Source organism: Diadema setosum, chromosome 7, assembly GCF_964275005.1.
Source record: "Diadema setosum chromosome 7, eeDiaSeto1, whole genome shotgun sequence".
Taxonomy (NCBI): Eukaryota; Metazoa; Echinodermata; class Echinoidea; order Diadematoida; family Diadematidae; genus Diadema; species Diadema setosum.
The window spans coordinates 27712708-27739539 of record NC_092691.1 but is presented as its reverse complement, the minus strand read 5'-3'; the positions used below and the strand labels follow the sequence as shown (position 1 = coordinate 27739539).

Below are 26832 nucleotides of genomic sequence, written 5' to 3'. Positions count from 1 at the left end.
AGGTTTACCAATAACAGGTCTGTGAGGCTGGTCTTGGCAAATAAAACATTTTACATGTATTGTAAAAATGTTTTGTTATTGTCGTTATCATTAGTAGTAGTAGTAGTAGTAGTGGTGGTGGTGGTGGTGGTGGTGGTGGTGGTGGTGGTGGTGGTGGTGGTGGTGGTGGTGGTAGTAGTAGTGGTAGTAGTAGTAGTAGTAGTAGTAGTAGTAGTAGTAGTAGTGGTAGTAGTAGTAGTAGTAGTAGTAGTGATTGTTGTAGTAGTGGCTTCATCATTACAATCAATCAGTTTGCTGTTTTTGTTTTTATTATTGCTGTTAAAATTATATTTGTGTGTTTATATCTACTGTAAAACCAGAAATGTTCAAGTGCATTTTAATTTTATGAATTTCGCCAGAGCCAAGATTTGCATGTGAAATTAAAATGCACAAAATGTTCTTGTCTATTTTATATGCTTTGAATACCAGTGACAATTTATGAAAATTTAATGCCGCAAAAAAGGCTGTCAGCCCCAATTCGTGAAAACTTCATGCCACAAAAATATCTTGCTTTGCACGAATTCACTTTGCATCTTTATAATAGTCTCAATGTTCTTCCACATTTCCACCCATCTCTCTGTCTATCCATTTGTGTAACCTACCTGTCTACCTACTGATCTACCTCTATCTCAATCTGTCTGATACCCTGTTCTTTTATCTTTTTATGTAACTCTCCTCTTATTCATTTCTTTTACCATTCTATTCTTTGGTCTTTATACCATCTCTGCCCTCTCTCTGTTTTCTCCCTGTTTATATATTTCTACCTATCTATCTATCTATCTACCTATCTATCTATCTATCTATCTACCTACCTACCTATCTATCTATATCTCTATCTCTCTATCTATATCTCTATCTATCTATCTATCTATCTATCTATCTATCTATCTATCTACCTATCTATCTATCTCTCTATCTATCTATCTACCTATCTATGTATGTATGTATCTATCTCTCTATCTATCTCTCTATCTCTCTTCCCATCTATCTCTCTCTCTCTTTGTTTCCCTCGTGAACCTCTCCTCTCTCTCGATCTAGGTGAGAACCTGGTGGTGTTCTCAGGGGCCCCCACCAAGAGGGAGTTTGACTTTGCCATCAGCCGCACCACGGTGCGTCCCGACAGGCAGACTGAGAGCATGGTCCGTACTGACACAGACAACTCCAACTGGATCGAGGGCAGCTCAGGTAAGGTTCTACCCCCTCCCCTTTTTTCTTTCCAGCTCCTCTTCTTTTATAGACCAATCCAACTTGACAAAACACTGATCATTAATTTGCAGTGTCCCAGTTGCGTACACGTATCGTGAATGCATGATATATACTGCGGCGGGTGCCGTGTATATCATGCTTTGCCATATGCACACGCAAATGTCAGGTCGACTCGGTCTATACCAACCTAATGTGAGAGGGCGTGGTGACGTTCCAACGGAAGTAGATCAAAGGGAGGAAGAGACTTGAAGAAAGACTATGATAAAATGAGTCAGGAGAGGAAAATAAATGCAGCTACAAAATTGGTGTTTGCTTGAAGAGGACATGTAGGCGAAGGAAAGTTGATGGACTCAGTTGTGATTTTGGAGCAGTTTCTGGGCGGATTCAAGAAGTGATCTGGCCATTGCAGCATCAAATGTTTCCGAGAAAATATACTTGAATTGTTTATACTTGAATAGAAGGAGCATGTTCTTTGTTCGTTTCCTTTTTTTTTAGAACTGTTATTAAGTCATTGAGTGTTTGACTCATGGTTTCTGATAACAATTTCTCATGTTACGAAAAGAAACTAGAAAAAATATTTATGAGGGAGAGGATATGCCTTTTTGCGTGGGTACAAAATAAGAGCTGTTCGTCGCACCACGTTGCTCCTTGAGACATAAGTAGGGGAATGCGTTATGCTCTGTGTGTCTCGTGCCAGATCACTTCAATAATTGATGAGCGGTATTAAACATATACATCCTGTCTTTTTCATTAAAATGAAATAGACGGTATGAATTATCAACAGTTACCCATTGCCCATGACATACGATCAGTGTCCCCCAATGCTGTGCCTGGGGTATTTCTAGGCAGGGTTTTTTAAAACTTCACACAAAAAAAAAAAAAATTGATGAAATAAAATCTGGGGGCATGAAAGCACCACCACATGCACTTTCACTACAGGGCATTCTCTCATCCCGCGCCATGTGAATGGAGGAGAAAATACGGCTGGAAATGAACGGGGGCATCAGGTGCGCAAATATGGCAGTCTGCCTATTTGCTAATGGGTTAGCGCTCACAGAGCATTTTGCGGGGACATCGTCAGGCACTCTGCTCCATCCCAGACCCCACGTGCCTGCATGAGGCTGTCGAGATGGTGTTTTAGCCGCTGGGGAAGAGTGGCTGCAAGATGTATATGCGTGTGTTGGTTTACGACTCGAGAGACGGTGCCGAGCCATTTCATGTGCATAAGGAATTCGATCTTAATAGCTTCTTCACGTCTGCCTTCTTCACCTGTGCTCAGAGGCCTGTGTTGGTTAGTTTTCAGTCCCCCCCCCCCCCCCATATTATCCTTGCCCTTCTTATGGAGTGTCAGAGGCAGGCATTAGCTGAAGAAGCTGCCAAGATTTAGATTAATGACAGAAATTTGCTATTGCATTCTTTGCTTTGTTACACAAAACTTGATCCACATTTTCTATGAAGTGTCATATTTGTGAGCCATGAACAAAATACATGCAACAAAACAAGACAAGGAAATTGATTAGAAATAGAAAGTAAAAGTTGTTGTTTGATATCTACATTAGATATTTTCACCTATCATTTACAACTATTTGATTTGTGTTGCTGTGAAGACAAAAGTGATTCCACACTTTATCAAGTGTTTGATGTGACTGCCATTTGAATAAAAGCTTTAGGGTTAACAAGATAGGAATGGAAAATGCTGTGTGACAGAAACTGGGTTTTGCTCTGAAAGGGAATAAAAAGAAAAAAACGACAACTTTCATGGAAATGAAGGAGTTAAAACCTGTGAAGTATTTGTTACTTCCTGGTTTAAGCTTGCACTGCCAGTGACAGGCGAGAAATCAAACGGTACTTGTCGGGATCATGTGATACTCTCATCAACTCCGCAGTTCACACCCTCACTCCAGTGAAGTTAACCAATTAGTCTTTCGGAAGTTCTAGAGTTCCACAGCGCCCTGCCGGGTTAGACAAATACAATTCCAATTCTGGCTTCCTGAATAGCGGCGGATCAGTGATCTACCAGAGATAACACTGTGCCCTGTTTAAAGCCTATGGGAACAAGTGACGAGCAATATATCAGCCTCATGAAAAAAAAAAAAAAAATGACATCATACACAACAGAGGGAATATGATGTAACATAATTAAGCATTTTTGTGTCATTTACTTCATAGTTATCTCAAGATTGTCCTGTGTGTCGTCAAGCTCTGCATAGCCTTTGTGGATGTTATTGGGAGATAGTATGATTGCAAAGTAGATATTAGTCGGGTATAGTCCATTAGAGGTCTACATGTAAATCCACAGATCAATTGTTACAGCTGTATACCAAATACGTCACTCCTTCTCACTGGACATGTTATGTAACATCCTGAAAGTTATCAGAGTTGATCCAGTATGGTACACTCAGGAAAGGGAATGTTCTTACTCTCTCCATTGTTCAGGTTTCTTTACCTAGTCCATCTACATATGTACATGTATATATCTGATACCTTAAGTAAGTTGTTTGAAGATGTCTTTTCTAAGATGTTTAAAACAATAGTTGTGCAGGTAGCCAATCTACCCTGCAAAAAGACCTATTCAACATTGTGAGAAATACAACCCCCTGAAAAATTCAGTGCTTGGGGCTCCCTTGTGCCATTGGGACCCGCAGGGTTGAAAGCATGAAGGCCAGATAAGGGACCAGCACGGATGTTTTATTGAGGAAGCGTCGCGTCCGGCTATTGGTGACGAGGAATAAAGGCATATGTCGGTTGGAGAGCCACGAAGCGGCCGACACAGAAACACATGGTTGGCCTTTTGATGGAAGAACTTTAGCCTGCTGCTACTTGGTGCATTTTCCTCTGTTCCCCCCCCCCCCCATGTAATTACCATTGTAAACAAGCGCAAAAAAGGGACTTGACAGGCACAGTGCAGATCACACCCTGTACTTAGTTCCAAAGGCAAACATGAAACATACATATCCAATGTTGTGTGCATTACAAATCGAGTTCTCTCAATAAGGGAAAAAAGAAAAAGTAAATGTGTATGTTTATTTATGCATGTACAGTATTGTATGTATCTAAATATTTAAATCATTTTGAAACCTCCTCTCTCTCCTGTGACCTGGGAGTGCTTTGTGATGTAATTGAAATCAATGCTTACCCTATGCTGTTAATGAATATTGATTGATAACATAGTGAGATTGCTTGTGAAATGAAATGATGTCACTGTTTTGAGTTTGCGCTTTATCATAACCATATGGAATTTCCCACAGTCGCAAATGAGACCATTGTGAAGTTTGTGCTATCCCCCCCCCCCCAACACACACACACACACACACACACCTTTGGCAGATTTTTCTCTTGGGGCAGGACGCAGTTCCAGTGCCAGAGTCATCACAAATTGCTTCAGCATACATAAACTGAACACTAAAGGCCTGGCACGTTGACTTTAACTGGTCAGCTCTTATGATTGCATTAAGGGTTTATCAATTAAGTGGCGTTTACCATTTGCCATTTAAAAAAAAAAAAAAGAGCTTTACCGCGAAACGACATGAAATGAAAGCGTGGGAATTGTTCATTTAGAATGGGAATTCCTCCTTTTGTGACTTCACATCCACTTCTGACTACTTCCTTTGACAGTGTTCTTTTACGAGCGTGCTTTTGTGGTTTTGAGGAATTTCTTCGCGTCATGATGATTATGGCTATCGCATTATCGTGCGCTTTTCTTCAGTTAATTCAATAGTTTCCACCACCTGCCTTGAACTTGGTCAAAAAAGGTCACCAGCTCGCATCAACAATAGGACACTACTGCTCAATGGCAACTGCTCCCAATTTGCATAACATTGTGGAACATTTGGAAATGTCATCTGCTTGAAATAGCCTCTCATGTGGTGGCCTTTTGTGGTTGACAGCTTACGTCATTCACCTCAGTGCTGGTGTAAGATATTCCTGAGAAAGCAGACCCTTCTTGACTTAAAAAACAGTAATTGGATTTGAGCCTTGTCCACGCAAATAAAAGGAAACCTTCAAATAAGAAAGAAAATGCTTCCATTTGTTCGTGCTTATTTTGTCTGTGGCCGGATCAGAAGCCCTCAGCACAAGACGGTGTTCTCACAGATGTTATCGATACTCGAACAAGATATTTGTGACTGAGTGTAAAGTGAAGTAAAATCATTTCTTTTTTTCCTTATTGTCAATCTGCTCTTCACAGATTAAAGGTTCTGTTCAAATTTCATTGTGGTAAAATGTCACGTCTGATGAAAATCGACAACCCCTCCCCCCCCCCCCCCAAAATAAAAGTGCGTTTGTGTAGGATAGTAAGATATGAGTGCAATCACGAAGAATCCTTGATGCCCTGTTTTTATTCTTGCCTCGTGTGATTATGAATATCTTTGTCTCTCACACTGTTACGGAGACTGGGCATGAGAAATTATTAGCAGTCCGCTCCCGACCTTGTGCTCCCGAGAGCCTCATTATAACGAGACGGAGCGGTAGAAAGCCATTAGATTGCATCATGATGGCGGTCGCTCTGTTACAGCAGAAGACTTGGCGCAAAATCTCAAATCGTTGAATACATTACACGATGAAGATCTTTTCCTCTGTTTTTTCCATGGTCAGAGGTTGGGATTCCACAAAGCTGAAATAACATCTCCCAAAATTACTGGCAAAGATACTGTGAAAAATGTCGCTATTTAATTCGCGGCCATGCGACAGAAGATTACATGTTCCTGTTGTGGATAAAGCAGTTGCATTTGATGCACCTACACTGTAGCAGGTTCATTTTTCATGTCATGAATTTCACTAGTGTGCCTTTGTCGTGCCTATTTGGTGGATGTTTGTCTTGTTGTTTGATGTTGTATGTTTTAATGGTTTTCTACAAGTTTCATTACTTTGTTCTATTCAAGGTTATTGTTCATGAATGTGCAGTTCTTTTTGACACCAATACCAAGATTCTGCCCATTTGTCGTGAAAATACATGTCTCTATTGAACCTGTGGAAGAACTTTCAGGTATGTTTGCTCTCATGTCTTAAACCATGCATCAGAGTAATGGGGCGCAACTGATAGGGCCACGGTGAATGAATACCAATATCTCTGCTCAGCGACCGTTGCTGGATATGGGTTCGTAAAGGAAATCCACTCCCGGAGGTCATGAGGTATGACCTTGCCTGCAGAAAATATCGTAGTGAAATTTGAATAGAACATTTTGTGAAAAAGTATACTACTTGAGTTTGTCTTGTTCAGTTTATTTACTGACCACACGCTCATGATTGAGATGCACATGAAATATGTATGAAGTACAAATGTAGCAAGCAACAGGCTGACCACATCGTGCAGTCAAAACTTTGGCCGGCTTTACGGTTCCATGGTCTAGCATCGATCCAAGGTGGACGTCGGTCTGTTGTTATCCGTGAAGCTGTTATGCTTGCTGTGATAAGACAGAAATTGGTCTACAGTAGACTGCAGAGTGATGGTACAATAATTATGTAGCTCACTGTCTGATCCGGTGCATTGTCCCATTGTACAGCATGCGTCTCTAGGCAACCCCTGGCTTCTGAGCAGAGACATGGCTTCTTTCGACAAATTACTGCACACACACATGTCATCGCGGCAGAATTGATCAGGTTCTTATATCTGACGGTCAGAAACGTTGTCGCCCGGTGACTGTGATCTCCAGCATAGTGGAAGAGAGAATGGATGCCATCTTGTGGTTGTGCCCTTGACTTTGTGCATGAGCAGGCAAGATGCAGCAAACTGGGCCCTGTGTGAGATTCCGCGCAAGAAGACAGGATGTAAACATAGGCCCTGTCTGATCAGAGAGAGAGAGAATAGCTGTCAGCATCAGTTATGGTAATTGCAGCTTTTGCCATGACAAGTCAAATGCTCACAGCTGTTTAGTTGTCACTAGGCGTGTCTTCATCAGCCCGAAGTTTCAAAATAGCGCGTTATCTTGCGGTTACCAATTGTAGTCCGATGTCAAAATAGCGCGCTATCTGTGTAGTGAAGACGCAGATAGCGCGCTATTTGATCGGGAAAATTTCCCACAAAATCTTGGTCTAGTTCGTCAACTAGAGCGCTATTTCGTGAAATAGCGCGCTATCTTGGGTGCGTCTCCATCAGCCCGAAATTTTCTCGATCCCTCCACGCTTCTGGTTAGCCAGCTGGCAATGGAAAGCGCATGTACAAGCAGCTAGTGATTGTGTATAGTACATTACACGCACGGTGTATTCAAGGATCACATGTGTGTACTATAGGCCTACTGTTGTTGTCATCTTTAAAACCAGGGAGGTGATTTCTCTCACCTCCCTATTAAATCTCAGTGCCGTGCATGCTAGCTGTTCTTTTGTTAACTTCTTCTTCTGGTCCACTCTACCTTAGCTGAAGATTCTTGCAGATTGTGTGCATTTTGGATTTGTTTAAACATTGCAATTCGTTAATTTCATATAAGATGCCTCACTGGACAGAAGAAAGAGTAGCGTTATTAATATCCCTTTGGAGAGAATTTGCTGTACTGCTCTCCTCCCTTGTTGTAGAATCGTACATAAACTATACGGTGATATAGGAGATTTTGAGCGGGGAAATCCACTTTCGAACCGCGAGCAAGGCAGAGTAATATTGCAAAGTGCGCATGCGTCAATTTTCGGACTAATTTCCCGAAGCAGGCTGTTCGAGCTGATGAAGACGCACATTCGCTGTATCGGGCTATTTTCTAAGACCGCAAAATGTCCCGCTAGTTTGAACTTCGGGCTGATGAAGACACGCCTACTGTGTCCTTTGCCGTGTCAGATGAAAAAAACACTTAAGTTCTGAATGCTGTGAATGCTTTTCAAGATGATGCAGGGCCCTGGACTACATCAGTTTAGTCAAGGATATATTGTGATATTCCTCTCTTTTTTCTTTTTTGGAGGGGGGGGGGGGAGGAGGAGAGGGGTGTATTTTTGCTCCACTCTTTTGTGCCATATACCTCTCAAGAATGATCTTCATATTCCGTCAAGATCTTTAATAAAACTGCAACTATTTGAAGTTCCATATTGGAAACAGTGGCAGGAATTTCTTTACAAAAAAAAAAAAAAATGTAGTGTTAATTGATGTAAAGACCATGCAAATGGTAATATAATGTGCCTCATATAAAATGCCTTCTCAGATATTGTATTACATCCAAGGTGTATCTCTAAATACAAAGGCCTGTAACAGTGCTAATGCATTTTTACTGCCAGTGAAAGCACTCTTTAAGATAGGTAAGGGTATCTCTGAGAATCTCTTCCATTTCTTCTTCTCACTGCCTGACATTCACCACAGTCTTGAACATCTTGCATATAAAAGAAGAAATTACTTTGCAGAGAGGCTCGCACTTTTGCGAGAAACGGTGATGAGAAATCACGCCTTGCAAATGCTACGTGGCACCATCAAGAATGAGATATGATCAGCATGCATGCCGAAGTAGACTCAAAATACCAGTGGAAGTATTGTACCACTAGACACTGGCACTGCATGATGGGAAGATGAATGTTTGACGAGAAAAATCTTAAAAAGAAAACAAAAAGAAAATTTGACCAATAAGGCTAGTAAGATTTTGAAGAGATAGTGAGAAATTAAGACTCAAATTACGGCATTATCACTCACAGCAAATGCTGCCAGTGTCAGTGGAAATACACTGAGGAAGACAGACTTTGCCCTTATCTTGAGCTCAACAACTGCCTCAGAATCGTTCCTGAAGCAATGGCAGAATAGCTTTTTTAAATGGGCAGTTTTGAGCTAGTAAATTTGCTTGTTCATTTCAAGACAGCTTTTAAAATCAGCATTCAATGCCACACTCCAATAACTGCTGTAAGACCTGTCATTAGCAATCACCGAGCGAGGCGATCAGAATCATAGCAGAGTCAAGGGCAGTCACATTTTGGCAAATTCTCGGGGACCAAAAATAGTTTCCATCAGCTGGGATGAAGAAATTCCTATTTCCAGTGTCATCCCGTGGACGCTCTTGAAAAGAGCCTTATTGATACGTTGGCACCATCCCATGACATATCATGATGTGCAGTCAATGGGGGTAGAGCGTTCTCATAACCAAGGAGAGGTATCACATACATCCTTGTCATAACTTTGTCTGTCATGAAACTATAAAAGCTATGTATCAATGTCACTTCCACTTCAGAAAATGTTGCATTCTTGTCTTGTCAAGTTACAAAATGATGAAAGGGACATTAAGCACTACACAGAAAGTGTACGTAACACAAAACCAAAAGTAAATTGTCCAATTTATCTCTTTAAATGCTACTGTGAGAAAGCTGTGTTTTAACCCTACTGTAATTTGATTACTGGTTGAGTAAACCAAAATTATCTTGTCCCATTTATCTCTTCAAATACACTGTGAGAAAGTAGCCATTTAACTCTAATGTAATATGATTACTGGTTGAGTAAACCAAAAGAATACTAGTCCCATTATCTTTTTTGAATACTACTGTGAGTACAGTAGCCATGCAACCCAAATGTAATTTGATTACTGGTTGAGAGTGTACATTAAAAGCTGAGTATGTCATATCAGCCTTTGGCTTGTCACGGTGGGACAGAGTTAAACACTTGTTCACTGAAGCCCTATATGAACAATAAACACATACAAGCACAATCATTGAAACAGTGTGCAAAAATAGTATCAACAAAAACAATTATAATGCACTTTGAAATCTTTGATTGTAAATTGTATTCGCAAATCAATTTAAATTTATTAATTTTTGTATTTAATTAATCGTAATAGTACATTAATACATGCATATCAGTTTCCCTTATCTTTGACAAAATCTGTACCAACTGCAAAAAAAGTGTAAGTAATTTTCTGTATAGCATGCACATTTGATGATGATGAAGTCTTGTATAGCGCCGGTATCCGCCAAGTCAGGCGCTCATGGCGCTTGCTCCAAAATAAATACATAATTCAGCTTAAATTTCAATTTGTGTGTCAATACACGTCAAAACCTCAAAGCTCTACCCCACCTCCCCCCCCCCCCCACATGCACACTCAATAACTGTACCATTCCATTTCGTCCATCCACATTTCACCTGTTTGTAACATAATTTGGCGCCTGTCATGTACTGTCCGTCCACCACATTACCAGTGCTGAATCCGAGGGGCCAGAAATTAATCATGACTGTCAGGACAAATTGGAGGTGTCAAATGGCACTGTAATTGATTAACTTTCAAGGCGCCCCACCCCTCTTCTTGTAGCACCATGGCCAGGATCTGTGGGAAAGATCACATCTAGGGCGCGGGCTGCTGTAAGTGTTCCGGCCTTTAGAACTGGAAGGACAATGGGGGCAGAACTTTGATGTGATTTAGCAGTAGGTGTTGCGAGACATTTATGCCCATCAAAGATATTTTTAAAAATCCAATAGTGATTAATGTGGTACTAAAGAATCATAACATGCCAGAAAGAAGTGCACTAGCATAGGTGAAAAGGAATCAAGGGCAGAGTAAGCTGGCATCATTTCTTCGTAAGATCACACCCCTTGACACTATTTTTGTCCATGATAATGCATTAAATTGAAGAAGGGCATTGACCCTCTTTGTGAAAATGTCAGTTTACAGCGCAAGATTTAATGTCTTGTTTTTCTGTTCTGATGCTAAATCGCCCAATACACCTCTCTAGACAAGATTGAAATCGTGAATAAGTGTGTGAAATATTCAAGTTTCTAATGACCAGCCAAGATTGATTATGTAATGGGATACTGGCACTGGAAGTGTTATCATTTGATTACATGTTCATGATTACACACCATGTGAGAGGGACATGCCACTGGTTTTTGTTTTTGCTTGAGTAGAGATTGACAAGAATTGAAAATAAACAGGATGTAATTGTGCTACAGTTGGCTGTTTCTGTGAGAGTGACTGAATTAAAGATATGGAAGAAGTCTGGAAACATCTCACATTGTAAATGCCGGCCATCCATGATGAAGTGTAGCATCAATTGTACATTCATCATCAAGCCTTCCGTCTTGGTCGAAGTGTGTGACTCCCGAGATCCTTCAACTGAATCCTGAACCATAGACCTACTAGGTCACTCTATGTAGGGAAAGTGGAAGTTGTACAAAGATTACTGATGCTGAGGTGTTGTATTAAGTCCAATCCAACTGAAAACTGGTGAATAATTGCAGTTAGAGGCAAAAATTTAAAAAACAGGAAGATTTCTACCTGTCTGTATTTCAGTCACTAAGAGCATATTATCATAGGCTGGGGATATTGATGCAAATATTTTTATACATCATGGTCCTTCTGCCACTTGAAACACTCCTTATTGCTCTGCCCAGGGATTGATATGTTTGCTATGTTTATAATACCTATGATTGTGGTGACATCAGCAGAGACTCCAACCCAAAGCACCTTCTGATCTGGAGATTCTCCCGCCTGAAACCCCTAGCAAACGGGAGACTCCAACTTGATGTGTGCGAAGCGCCAAATTCCTAGGGTTCTAGATGCTCTCTTGTGCTATCTAAGGCTTATTTTTTCAACATACGATAGAAATAAGTAAGAAATCCCTTCCAACGGGAGACAAAGAGCCAGGGCGGGAGAAATTAGATCTCAAACGGAAGAACGGGAGATTTTGCAAAAATGGGTTTTCGGCGGGAGATCTCCCGTCGAAAACGGGAGAGTTGGAGTCTCTGCATCAGCATTATCTATGGATTCATAAAACTTCTCAGTACATGTAAGCCACATGACTTGCAAGTCAGAATTTAGATTATGTGTATACGTATTTTTTTTTGGTTTTGTTAACAGTCACGTCCTAATTTTTTTTTCCTCTTGTATGTTGCGGTACTGTTTCGACAGCAAGGGTAATCTGCATGTAGCGCCATACTATGTCTTCCATTATGCAGCATGCGTGTTGATGGGGAAATTGATAGCGATGTCGTCAATATTTTGGAGTGCAACCCTCGGGCGCCACCGAATTCCCCCCGGGGAGGGGTGCATCAGTGATATCCCATATTTCACGTTGCAATATCTCTCTCCCTCTCACACACAGTGTGAACTTTTGAAGATTCTGTTGTGTGTCCATAGTCTCGGCCAACCGCAGCATCCTGGAAAGCCCTAGCAGTGACCCTTGACCCCAGCATGGCCCATTGAGGGGCTAACGAAGCATGGTGTGTGCAGCGGTCCATGGTACCCCATCAATTAAAGGGGACAATTCATCAAACCATTTTGCCGAAATATCCAGACGATTCAAGTTCCTAAATCATGCGTGAACACATGGCACCATGCAGCTTTTTCAGGTGGCTTTTTGAGGAAGAAATTGCAGAAAGAATCTTGAAAAAAAAAAGCAAAAAAAAAAAGCTCATAAATTACCAAAGTGTCAATATATCTAGCTCAAAATGAATTTTGCAGGGTGGAATAAAAAGGAATTTGTCGCAGGTCCTGCCCTACTGCTATATAATGAAGAAAGATTAATGTTATTTTTTTATTGGAAATAAGTAAGCTAAAGAAGTCATTTATTAGTCAATGAATCAACATTTGTCATCTGCTTCTTATCTGAATTTGGTAGAGATACACTGGCACACTGGTAAATGCATATAATAGAAAAACCTGTGATAGTGTGAATAAATTACCCTGACTTATGCCCTATATTCCATACCATGATGCGGTATTTGAAAGGAAATAAGTCAGTGCTAAATTTTGATTGTGTCTGATGATGAATGGCACATTGTCATCGGTATTAGGTAAGAATTTGCCTCCAAGAAGAGCCAAACGTGACCCATATTTGACAGTCAGCATTTGCTGTGAATAAAAGTACCCTTGGTCATCCGTAAAAGATGAAACGATGCTTCTGGCCTTTTCACACATCAGTCATCTCTTTTAGAGCTTTGCAGTCAGAGGATGCATTAATCAACTCACTTCTGGCTCAGAATTAAGGTTTCCAAACAACTTTCAGGGAGTTTCAGGCAGTTCATAAATGCAAAGCTCTCTTGATTATGGAGTTTAGAGACACGTTTCTGAAACGCCAAAAAAAAAAAAAAAATTGTGATTGCAAATGCGTTTGAGCCAGAAACGTGTTTCTGTAGAGTTGATGACTGCAAAGTGGTTTTGAAATGCATTTATGGCTTGGACAACCTGCCCACGCCAATCACTGCCAACTGTATGTAGGCCTACACATCTCTGCACTTTGGGTCAAACTGTGCGATGGAGCTGCACGGCGATGAAGGTCTTCCAATCAACTCATGACAGATTTGATAAACGCAACAACTCGAGAGAAGCGATTCTAAAAGCATTTGTAAACTCATTCTGATAGTCATTTGAAAAAAAAATGGACAGGTAATTTCTTTTTAATACTCTAAAGCTGAAAATATTCAACAGAGTGAAAGTTCATATTTCGTTTTTGCTGATTTTTTTTGTGTGTGTGTGTGTGTGTGTGTGCAGAAATGTGCCATCTTTACTATCATATATGTTTTCAAAGGTAATATATTCCAAGGGACTAGCTTTCACTTTCAGTCTTTCCAATTTCTGAGAAATTGCCTCTTAGCATGACCTTATTTTTTTAGGTCAAGCTAGCATGTATCATGTTTCAGCTGAAGTATTGGCTTTTTCATTGAGAAATGGTTAAATGCCTTGCCATTTATTTGCATGGTCATTTTTAATGTGAACAAAAATACACCACAAGACACATTGCCAAAAAAAAAAAAAAATTGTGGTTTTCAGGGTGGTAATTTAGACTTTCTCACGAAAAGATGCATGTGAGAGTTGAGTGTGAATTTTGTCACAAGATACCTTCGATGGTACAGTGGAGTATTTCTCACTCACATGACCTGGCACACTTCCCGTCTTAAGCTGCGTTTACACAAATCCGGCATGGGTCATGGAACAGGGTTTTTGCTATGGTGTGCCAAAAGGACCCATGTCTGGTTCTGTTACAGTATCACTTCCCCACTAATAAGTTTGTTACAAAATTGGTCTTCTACTGTTGATTTTGATGCTATCAATTTTGACATAAGAATAACATTGTAGGTGATTTTGTACTGAATTACAGATTCCTTTTTTTAACAGAACCAGATATGGTCCCTTTTGGCGTACTATAGCAAAAACCTGGCCCGTTGCTTGTACGGTGCTCAGTGTAAATGCGCCATTACACTCTATTATCTATTAATGTGGTATTTCTATTTCACTGTTCACTATCTGTGCTTTTATTGTATCCATTTCTGTGCTTTTATTCCATTCATTCTCTATGTTTTTGATCTATTTCTCTGTATTCAATCTTTATTCATTCTCTATTCTGTTGCTTTTTTCCTCTCTATTCACTCGTTGTTCCTGATCTTCTTTCACTCTCTACACTTTATCGGAATAATCATCCCGTTTGTCTCAAAACCATAAAAGACAGAAATGTTACTCTTCTGTTACAACTTACAGCAAATAAGATGTATTCACATGATTATCACATTAGTCATCACTTTAAGCTCCAATAAGCTTATTTCATTTTGTCCTCCCTCTTGTTTAACAAATAAGAGCTTTTAGCTGGAAGCTGCTTAATCAGACAAAGACAGGATCTGACTTTTTTTATTTGGAAAGATTGTTTCCACTATAACTTTGGGACAGGCTCTACAAAAGTCTGCAGCGAAGTGGTACGCATTGTCCTTGGACCGAAAATGTTTGTAATCTTTTTCTCATGGTGCTGGACACAAAGAAAGGAAATGTGTGTGGAAGAGAACTTCACACGCCAAGGTCTGCAAAGTTAATTCTTTTTTTTTTTTCTAGTCAGATCGACAGCCTGAAAATCATCTTTTTTATTTCAGTCCATTTTTTTTTTTTTTTTAAATCACACCTGTGCTACATAGACGTGGCACCGTTTGGCTTGTGTAGTAGTGAAGTTCATTCAAGAAAGTGGTCATGCGCTCTTCCCTTGCTCCTTTGCCGTCATTTCACACTACTCTGTGGTGCAAATGGCTTTCGTAAGGTTACTGGATGCAGATTTATTCCTGTTTTCATTATCAGCAATATGTGGTATTGAGTTGATTGTGCACGGTCTATGCCATGTTTTTGCATGGCATCAGTTTACGTCTCTATGAGTTGATATTAGAAATTGGAGCTTGCATCTCATTGATACGTGCGAAGTAATGAGCAGATGAAAAGATGGGGGGGGGGTGGAGGCAGTTAGTGCTCTGGATGGCACCAATGAAAAGTTACATGAATATGCCATGTGTCGCAGATCAGCACATGTGAAGGTGTATATTAGATTTGCAGAGGCAAATTGTGAATCGAACAAGAGGAAGAAAGATGTTTGGGATGAAGCAGAGAGAGATGGAGAGAGATCAGCCGAGACCATCGAGGGCCCGTAACCCAGAAGACCGCTCACACGGTAGTGATGAGCATCCAATCCATCCATCAGCGCCCACATGTCACCTTTCCCAGGTGGATTGGCCGGTCCTGGCCGATAATGATGCCACCTCACATGCCATCCGCCGCCATATGTTCGGGAGTCCTCTTCGCCTAGCAGGCAGAAACGAACAGGATCGCAATCTCTATGCGACAATTGTAAGCCATTGTCTTCACTCCGAGGTACCAGTGCCTCCGCCTCGTCTCTAATGGCGTTAAAATGTCAAATTCCTCTCTGAGCAGCTGACATCAACTTGCTAATATCAGTCTGATCGTGCATAGTCCTGCTGAATGTTTAATATCGTCGAGACTCTTCAGGAATGGAAACTTCCAATCATGAAAAGCAGAGTAAAGGATGTTGCCCTGTGAGATAACGGGCAAGTCTGATTATGTTTAAATGTGACCCTGCACCTCAAAACAAGCAAAAAGTCGCCAGACATGAATTTTTAGTTAAGACCATATTCTGAAAGAGCAGACTTTAAGCTTTAAAATGATGTATAACTCAAATCAAATGGACTCTCCTAACCTATCTAAATACTGGAAAGAAAGCACAAACTCAGGAAAAGTGTGAACTGAGAAAAGAGGCTCTGAAGTACAGTGTCTATTCAAGCGCTTAATCTTTACCAAACTGTGCTGGCTGTGTGATAAATGGGACAAAAAACAGGAAGTAAACCACCACAGTAACAACAATAAAGGGATTATCAGATTAAACTCAAATTCAGCAGGCCTCATTAACACATTCTGTCCATAATTAATGCCAACTTTCAAAGCAGTAGCACTATCCTTTCAAAAGTTATTAGAGTTGAAAGTGAAGAGTGTGGACAAGGTTTTTCGGAAATGAAAAAGGGATTGTAAAGACACACCTAATCACACTATTCTACCAAAAATGTTCGAGATGAACTGCTAAAAAACACACTTTCCTGCCCGTTTTATGATATCAAATTTTAGCATAATGTAAAAGAAGACCCGCTCTTTCAGAAAATATGAAAAAGTCAAGTTCGGCTAGGTTGACCCATTTCACTTATTTCAGTCCTCACGCAAAATCAGTGTGTGCGACTTTATGTTCGTTTTGAGGTGCACGGTCACAAATATAGAATAAACGATGGTAACCCACCCCTCCCCCCCCCCCACAAAAAAAATGGAGCACTGTGTGAGTGAGAATTATTTATTTGCAGACACTTCTGAGCAGGTAACTCCTTATAACCTGCCTTATCATCTCGAGAAAACTGGAACATGAGCCGAATTGTTAAGCAGAAGAGGTATTAAATAACTTCATGAGAGTTGGAAGGGTAGATTTGATTGCATACTAAAGGCATCAGCGTAGATACTGTTGTGAGAAAGTAGCCATTTTGCAGAGTTGACTTCCAGTTTTTGTTTCGCATGAAAACATATCATGCCAAGAGATAATGTTTCCTGAATACATGTTTGTTCAAGTTTATACTGGATATTTGTCTTGGTCATGTGAGACATGCTAACTGATATTAATCAGAGAGTTAGTGTGTTTGTAATTCAGACATTGTGTAATTTCTTCAAATTTGAATTACCTTTTCTTTCTTTTTACTTATTTTTCTTTTATTTTCTATTTTGTGTTTTTTTGATGTGGCAAATTCTCGATGTTGACTGGATTGGGCGATCTCAGTTTTGTGTTTGGTTTGTTGTTTCTGTACTCTTTATTTTGTTTCCAATGGCATTTTTCCCCCTGAATGTTAAGTTGAAAGAAGGGACGAAATAAAGCTTTAAAAAAAAATGAGTCTTCTAATTGCTACACACACACAAACACACCCACGCACACAAGAGAACAATAAAATAAAAAAAAAACAACTTTAATCAGGGCAGAATTGAAATGAAGGATAGAATCTACTCTTCGCGGCCAACCTCGAGCCCTGTTGCTCCCCGTCACCTGTTCCATTCCAACATAAAATAAGCTCATGATTCACAGCTTATCACCTGGCTTGGGAGACATGCCCAGCGAGATGCGTTTTTAAAGACCCTCTTACCCCGCGTTCACATTGGTCCCCGCGACGCGGGGACAGCCACAAGAGATCTTATCTTTTTTACGACTGACCGTTCACATTGGTATCTCATCTGTCCCCGAGCTGTGGGGGCATTTTGGGGCTTGGAGCGAGCTCTGCCACTTGAATCCAGGCATAGCGCATGCGCACATTTGATGACCACAGCTGGACGTTATCAATTGCGCCCCAAGGTCACTCTCCCCTCCAAATCTTGTCCCCGTACCCGACTTGCTTCGCGGGGACGAGGGGACAAGTCCCAGCGAGCGTTCACATTATGGTTTTTGAGGAGAAAGTCCCACAGCTCGGGACTTTCCCCGCGTCGCGGGGACCAATGTGAACGCGGGGTTACTGCCATCATCCTCCACTCCGCTGTGGCGATGAGATCACAGATCCAAATATGATTGCAGGATTCTCATCCAGAAACAAATGGGCCATGTTCGCTCTTCACCCCGGTTCTGTAAAATTGGAGTGCAATTCCATATCACTTTCCATGTTGGCTCTGATTTAAACAAGCAATGAGCAAAATCTTATGAACGCAGTGGTGAAAGTTTCGGTGAAGTTGCACCTAAAAGAAGGTTATGAAATAAAGTGTCCCAATGGTACGTGCATTCTCGAAATGATGACATCAGGTACAGGTGTATAACCACATGTACCCAAATTTGAGGGGATGATAATGTCTACACCACAGAAAGTTTCCATAAAGCTGTACTGAATTTCAGTATAAAACCTAGCAACAGTAGCTTTTTGGCAGAAAGGGGCTGCAGTTGACTGAATGCATAATTTTAATGATATTTTTATGTACACATCAAGTGGGAGTGTTGCGAGGAGTAGCATCATTGCCTCAGCCAATTTGCCTGTGTGTTTTTGTGCCCAATATTTCTATCCAATGAAAACGTGTGAAACTGTTAAAGGGATGGTACAGTATTGATGGAGATGAGAATTGGGCTTTTAAGTTTTTGCGAGATACCAAGAAAACATTTATGATTAGTACAGAGCATACCATTTGAAGAGGAATTCAAAGTTTATTTGATGAAAATCGGGTTTGGAATGACTGAATTATCCAAAAACAAAGTAAAACAAAGCGATCGTAATAAAGTGTGGGTCCCACACTTTATTAGAATCGCTCTCTTTTGGATATCTCGGCCATTTCAAAACCAATTTTCATCAAATAAATGTTGGATTCCTCATAGAATTACATTCTCTTTCATATTTCATAAGAGGTTTCTCATTATCTCACCAAAAGTTGTTAGAAACCTGAAATTAGGTCTCAACCAAAACTATATGATCCCTTTAAAGTCCCATAACTTTGCGATTCTTTTTTTTTTAAGCCTGATTTCCCATTCTGTTCATCAATTATTACTCTCTTTACCCAGGTCACCTTGAAAATGGTATGGAATTGCATTTCAAGGCATAATTTCTCACCGAAAGTGAAGAAGGAAGTGAAATTCAATACAGCCCCTCTTGAATAGTTTTTGTTACTCTTTACGTGTTAGCCACACCTAAGTTTCTTACAAAATCAATATTTTTGCAGAAGGAGAAAGGATGTTGATATACCCCCCCCCCCCCCCATACGTGACTGGCATTCATGCACGCAATGGATACTTGTCTCTCAGGACAAGAATTTGACACCACCCTATCAATGAGGAGAGCAGTTGATGAGTCATAAGGTTATTTTAAGAGCATTCACTTTTTCAGTGTAAAAAGTTGGTATATTGATTAAAAACAGATTATAGATGAATTCTGATTTTTCATACCAAAAACGAGATCACTTTCTGGCCTCACATCTCGTATCCTTGTTTGTGGCTTTTTTGCTCACGGAATCTGTAGTCGCTTTCTGGAAGTTTGTCAATTGTATGCTTGTCCATGTGCATTAGAAAGAGCTTGGGACCTTTAGATTACCTTTGTGCACAAATTACCATCAATCTTGACTCTGATGCACTTTTCCTTCAACAATGCTGCAAAATTAAGCATACTATTGAATTTGTAATTGATTTTTAATTGGAGCAAATTGGATAGGTCTTTATTCTGGGAAGGATTCAGAGAAAAGTTCACCAGTGAAGCTGTAGGTTCCCAGTGAAGAGGCTATATATAGTTTGCATAGCATGTACATTTCTTTTAAGCAATATGTACATGTAGTATACTGTATGTCCCCCCCCCCAAAAAAAAAAAAAAAATACAATGTGGCCCACGGCAATGATATCTTTAAAAATAGTGAATCAATCTAAATACAAATTCAGGATATGAAACTATAACTCATTGCCCACATCTTACAGAAAACCCCATTCGATTTGCTTCAGTGGTCAAAGAGAAATGAGGAATTTTGTAGAGGATGTCAGGAATCTCTTCCGTCCAATTCTGTCTATTATTCACACAAAAGAGCATTGAATTGCTAAAATTGGAAGAATCAGACTCATAACATGCTTTACAACAATCCATATTTCTCTGTGACCGCTTAACCAAATTGAATGGGGTTTTCTGCAAAATAGAGCTAAAGTGTTATATTTTAAGACTCTGAAGTAGTATTTAAAAGAATTAATCATATTGGGTATTATCAGTGCGAACATGTGATTGTAATTTTTGGGGGACATACTGCAGTAAGTCGCCCAAAAAATTACAATTAGATTTTGGAATTGATAACACCCAATATGATTGACTTGTTTGAATTCTACTGAAGGGTCTTGAAATATAACATTTTAGCTCTGTTTTGCAGAGAACCCCATTCAATTTGGTTAAGCGGTCACAGAGAAATGTGGATTGTTGTAAAGCATGTCATGAGTCTGATTCTTCCAATTTTAGCGATTCAATGCTCTTGTGTGTGAATAATAGACAGAATTTGGACGGAAGAGATTCCCGACATCCTCTACAAAATTCCTCATTTCTCTTTGACCACTGAAGCAAATCGAATGGGGTTTTCCGTAAGATGTGGGCAATGAGTTATAGTTTCATACCCTGAATTTGTATATAGATTGATTCATTATTTTTAAAGATATCATTACGGAGGAACCCGTTGTAATTTTTTTTTTTTTTTTTTTTTTTTTTACATACTGTATAGTACCTTAAGGGTAGTATTACTTTCAAATTATACCTTATTTTGGAAATTAACACATCAAACTATTAGCCATGATGTTTTCTAATGAAGAAAAAGCAAAAGAAGGAAGATGGTGGGCTGAGTTCAGTTTGTTGCTTTAGAATATCAAAAACACGAAAAGTCTTTGTCCTAGACTAGTAGGCATCTGTGGATGATGTTATAATGGCTTGGCAGTGTCATATGCTAGACAGACAGACAGACGGTCTGTTAATACCTTCTTCTCCCCTGTCTGTTCATTTGGTTTTTAATGTGTCAATTATCTCTTCATGTGCTAGTTTCCCCCAGGGGCCTACTTCTTCCCTCTCTCTCTCTCTCTCTGCCTCTCTCTGTGGCTGCACCTTTTCTACAACTTGGCTCGCCAAGAAGCACTTCTTTTCCTCATTTCATCCTTCCCCTTTTTTAGCCGATAAGCCCCCGAGACATCGTTCCAGTACAGGTGCAACACTGCTCTTTTTCTCTGTCTTGCCCATGAGAGTTTCCAGCAATCAATTAAAGGAGAAAGGGGAAAAAGAAGCTTTAGCAAAGGATCACCATCTCTTCTCCCCCCCCCCCCCAACACACACTGCCTAGAAAATGTGATGACATCATTTTAAAAGCTACACATGCATCTGTTCAGAGCCAGCAGTATGCCAACTTACCTCCACTCAATTATAGAAAAAAAAGGGGGAAGGAGCTATGGCAAAGGATCACCTTTTCCCACCCCAACCACCTCAAAATATGATGACATCATATTTAAAGCTAAACATGCATGTGTTCAGAGCCAGCAGTGTGCCAACTTACCTCCAATCAATTATAGAAAAAGGGGTAAAATAAGCTGTGGCAAAGGATTACCCCCTCCCCCTCCTCCACCTCAAAATATGATGACATCAAATAAAAAGCCAAACCTGCATCTGTTCAGAGCCTTCAGTGTGCCAAGATGTGACTAGGACATTCTAAGGACACACCTTTCTGATGGCCACATCCAAATACGGTTTTCACATTGCCGCTGAAACACTTCGATGTTAAAATGGAAAGGGTCTTATGACTATTGATCTTTTTTGGCAATGTTTGTGACTTACAGATCGTGCTTCCCAGGTTACATGCTGTGGGTGGGACTTTAGAGTGATCATTTCAAAGTTTTAAAAGCTTATGTAGCAACTCAAAGATATCTACCTGCTTTTGCTGTCAGTTAGGTAATATATGTAGTGCTAAAAATAAAAAAAAAATGGCAAAGAAAATGTTTTGAAAAATGTTGATGAACGTTGCTGTGTATGCCATAAATTTTGCGAGATTTATGTTGCTGCAACTTTCATGACTAAAGTACTGTTTGCAAATTTATAGATAACACTCAAGATTACTAAATCTGATCTCGACATGAATGTGACATGCTCACATACATTTCTCCACTCATTACTGTACTGTATACGCCGTTATTTTCGTGTACAGATATTTTCACGAGATGTTGTTTTCGCGAATCGATGCCGACGCTTACGTTAATGCTCTATTAACAAAGCGCATGGAGACAATTTCGCATGTTGTTAAATTCGCGATCCAACTGCAATTCGCGAAATTCGCGAAAATTAAACCCTCGCGAAAATAACGGCATATACAGTACTCCATGGTCGCGAATTTAACCACTCCTGAAATTATCGGGAAGTCCTGATTCACACACACACACAAAAAAAAAATAGGCTTGTTAAAAAGAATGGAGCATACAGTATTGGTTATCCAAGAGACAAAATCTCATGATGTTTATAAAGCTTAAAGAGAAATATCATGGCAGCGTATGGATACTTTTAATCTATCATTCTTTCACATTACATGGGAAACTGGCATGTACCACCGATTAGACTTTCTTGTTTTGTTTGTAGATATCATTAGCATTTATGATAAAGATATACAAGCAGAACTTCCAGGACATGTTTGTTTTGTTGCACTGTTTTTTCACAGGCGCAAATGGTATTACTACGAAGATCTGTATGCCATATCAAAAAGCCAGGCACCTAAGTTTCGATGGAACCATTAGAATATTAGATAAAGATGAGGAAAGTGGACTATTTACTTTGAACATTATCGTATGTTATCATATTGCCCTTTTTATTTGTGAGTGAAACCCACTTCTAACTTGGAAAATTTCTCTGGTCATACTTCCTGTTCAAAGAAGTTTCATTTGAAAAAAAACCAAAAAAACATATGATTTCCTGTTTATCTTTAAGTATTTTTAAAGCAAAAGAATTTCAAAGCTGAGTGGAATTCTTTTGAAATACTGCTGAGAGAAAAATCGAAAGAAAGTGAAACTGATAACCTTGATAAATAGGTTAGCTGAGTGGAGAATGACTTAATCATTTGTTTATGGTAGTTATGGAGCACAAGTTATCAAAAGTCCTATAACAGCTCAGCCCTGCTCAATATAGTCTATTTATTCTCGTCAATGACAATAATAGTATAAAGGAAACTTGCACAAAATGAGAAGAGTCGGTCGTTAGTGTCACACAGGTTTAAGATGTCTTGAATGTACTTTTAAGAAGGGAGTGGGCGCAGGTTCTTTATTCATTGCTTTCGCTTCAAGTTTATGAGGTGGTTCTAATCTTGTCCCCGCACCAGATAAAGTGATATTAAGTAGTGGAGATACAAAGTATGGTCAAGCGAAAGAGATACATCCTAAGTTACATAAACAATTCTCTTTCTGATTAAATATTGCATGCACTTTATAGAAAGATGACAGTCATGTTTTAGTATTTCCATCGTAATATATTATCAGTGTTTCCGAAAGGGTAAGGCATGCATATATCCTGTAAAAGATACTCAGCAATTGAACAGTGAACAAATATTCAAATTTCTACTGGTCATAATAATCCAAATGAATACAACAAAGATAAATCTTGGTATGTACAAGGCATCACATTTGTACAGTCATACCTTTTAAGCCACACAGTAGCATTGTTGGAATAAAGATATGGTAACCAATTAGTCATTTTCTTACGTCTCGAGTTTACAAAGGATACTGCGAGGTGCATTCATGTTTGTGTCGTCAGCGCAGAGAACAGAAATGAAGAGGTGAAGAAACTGACACAAGATTAGTTGTATCAACCAGAAATAGGAGAGGAGCATGACAGAATAGAGATGGAACCCCTTAGGGTGCCATACTGGGTTCCATATCTGTGGGAAAAATAGTGGTATTGTATGACGTGCGTTGACGACGATCATTTGAATAGTTCCCAGGCGATAGCATGCACAAGAAAATGAATTAATTTCGCAGGGAGAATGCCGGTATCGACACTCTGCAAATGCTTTTGATTGGTCGAGATGCAAACCGATTGTGTGCACGTGGTTGTGTGAATTATCAAGGATATAATCACGATTCAGTCAGTGCATATATATCTATTTTCATTTAAGTATTCATTTATTTGTATAGGTAGATAGAGAGATAAATAGACAGATTGGCAGATAGATAAATAGATATACAGACAGATCAATAGATGTATACACCAGAAGTTTACTGGTTACTTCATATCCCCCCCCCCCCAATAATAAAGTAGGGATCAGATAGCATCATCAATGGAAGGCTCCAACCCTGTGTAGAGTGGTGGCAAGATGGATGGATCAGGGAGGTGCACCTCCCTGGATGGATGTACCAATACCCTGCCTTTGAATTGCCCCATGCCACGCCCCCTTCTCCATTCCTCCTCTTCCTCCCCCCCCCCCCCCCATCCCAAAAAATAACAGTTTGGAAAAGGGAAGCAAGAAGCAGTTACTTAGGCCCCCATCAATGATCTGCTCGAGTGTGAAAACGGTGAAAAGATGATTGATACCCCTTTCTAATTCAATTTCCAGTGTCATCATCATAAGCGTATGCTCTGTAGGAATAATTTCATCCAAACGAGGGAGATAGAGATTGGGAGGGGGGGGGGGGGGACTGGAAAGAAGCTCAAAATGCATCTTAGCCGGCTGACATTTCTCTTCTCTTCCTCGGCTAAGTATTCGCACAGATATAATCTGCAGAAATACCCTGGAAGACTGGTTATAATGTCAGGCTGGTCTTACTGATTGCTCTTTGAATCATAGGGGAGTTGGGTTTCCCAGAGTCGTGGAGGCACTTTTCAAGTGGCTTTTGCTTTCATGGATGAGGCTTATCATTTGCGCTAACCCTTTTTTCTCCCCCCCCCCCCCCCATCTCCAATTTACCACCCAATGAAGAGCTTAGAGCCTTTGAGATGGAAGTAGTGTTGTCTATGTTTTAACCCCCCCCCCAAAAAAAAAAAAAAAATAATAATAATAATAATAATAATAAATGGATAATAATAATAATAAGCCTACAACCTAGCAATGGCATGAGCCTGGTAGTTGTAGAAGGCCCAGGAAATTTTGAAGGAAGATTTTGAAGGAAGTTGATATCCCATCTCATCTGGGAGTATCGGTCTTTTGTACGAGTTTTTCCCTGAGATGGATTCATGCTGCAGAATATGTCATGTTCGTAGGTCATGTAGGATGCCAATCTGTCTGAATTCAATCCTCTGCAGGCAGAGATTAGCTCTCATAGCACCCAAATTTCTACGAGAAGATAATTTCCTTCTTGTCTGCAGTTTTAATAGATGTTTGTATGTGTGCATGTGTGTGGGGGAACCCACCATTACAGTATGCATGACCCCATTGTGTCAAATAGAAGAGACACCTGAATGAAAGAAATTTCTGTCTCTTGGTCACATGTGGCAGTGGATTTTATGTTTTTGCTTTTGTGGTATAGGGGTTTGATTGTGCTGATGGGTAAGTGGGGGATTAAGGGGGTGGGTGAGAACACACACACACACACACACACACACACACACACAAAAGTGTGAATGAAAGTCTGCTAATGTGCTGAGGATCACCCCCTATGCCTAGAGTGCTGTTGACATCCATTATGCAGTTTGGAGTGGAGAGTGAGGAAGCAGCCACGCATAAATCCATACTCATGTGCGCGCCTGAGGGCGACATAGATGCACATTGGAGGAGCGACGTCGGCGAGAAATGGATATTATTTGTGTGATGCTTCACCCAGTGATAACGACTTGTGTTGCTTTGCGAACAAAGTGCTCAGTTGCTTTGAACCTACATTTTTTGTTATTTTTTTTTTTCAGAATTTACCCCTTCTCATGAAGGCACAGAGTGGTTTTCTCTGATCACAACTGTGCATTATCGAGAGCGAATTTCATCCGAGCTGTTGATTTTTGAAGAGAAACGTTCCCTCTCTGCCTGAAACTGATGATGGTTGTTCACTGACTTGAGTGTGTTTGAGCTATCATGCTTTCAAGGAAGCATCGGAGGAATTAAGTCCCGAGGTGAAAGGGAAAATCAATCACCTACCCTTTGATTTCCTTTATGAAAGCGAATTTTATAAAGGATGAGGAGGGAGAAGTCTCTATACTCATTCAGGCTATGTCGCCGCTCTTCAAAAAGTCCCTGAGCTAATTAATGAGCCACTCTTTCCTTGCTGTATCACCTCTGATGATAATAGCAAACTGTCACGAGAATGCGCTCCTATCAACCACCAATACCACGACCCATTCATGATGAGTGACATTAATAGAACAAAGGTCCTTTTATGTGTGAAGAAAAACTGAAAGTGGTGTAACTCATCGGTATGATAAAGGCAATGAAAGTGTATCGGTCAGACAATAAGTAGATATCAAATAGGCTAATAATATTCAATGAAAAGCACATCTCGAGGTTCTTTGAATATACAGTATGTGTAATTAGCAACAGCTTTCCTGTGTAATTGCCAAGGTGAATACAGACCAATTGTCCCTTTATGACTTTATTAGTAGAAACAAAACATTGTCATCATTACCCACCCACTTCACTCCTTATTCATATTCAATGCCTATATTGATTACATCTTTATATATCTATACTCATTTAATGACTGTTATCCCATGGGCTAGACTTGCACACTGTGTTATTCCCCACAAATCTACATTTGTCTTCCTCAGACAGGATGTAATGTATGCGGAAACATGTTGTAATGTTGCACGATGTTGTATGCTCTGCAGTTCCTGATCGATTTTAAGTTCCTTTTCTTAAGCAGTTCTGCAGGCAACCACTATGGTATTGCAGCAGGTCCCCCCCCCCCCCCCGCCCCCTTCCCCCGAATTGTCCAGCACCTTTTGCAGAAATGTGTGTTTGATAAACACACTGCATTAAAAGAAATAAA

At 40.0% G+C, this 26832-nt stretch overlaps 1 protein-coding gene across 1 annotated transcript in view; it reads left to right on the top strand.

The window, feature by feature from the left end:
- LOC140230858 (semaphorin-1A-like) overlaps window positions 1-26832 on the top strand; it is a 135590-nt gene that overhangs the window by 65718 nt on the left and 43040 nt on the right. The window contains exon 6 of the mRNA XM_072311005.1: window positions 1078-1224. Within this exon, the coding sequence (XP_072167106.1) occupies window positions 1078-1224 (147 nt within the window). The remainder of the gene's footprint in view (window positions 1-1077; window positions 1225-26832) is intronic.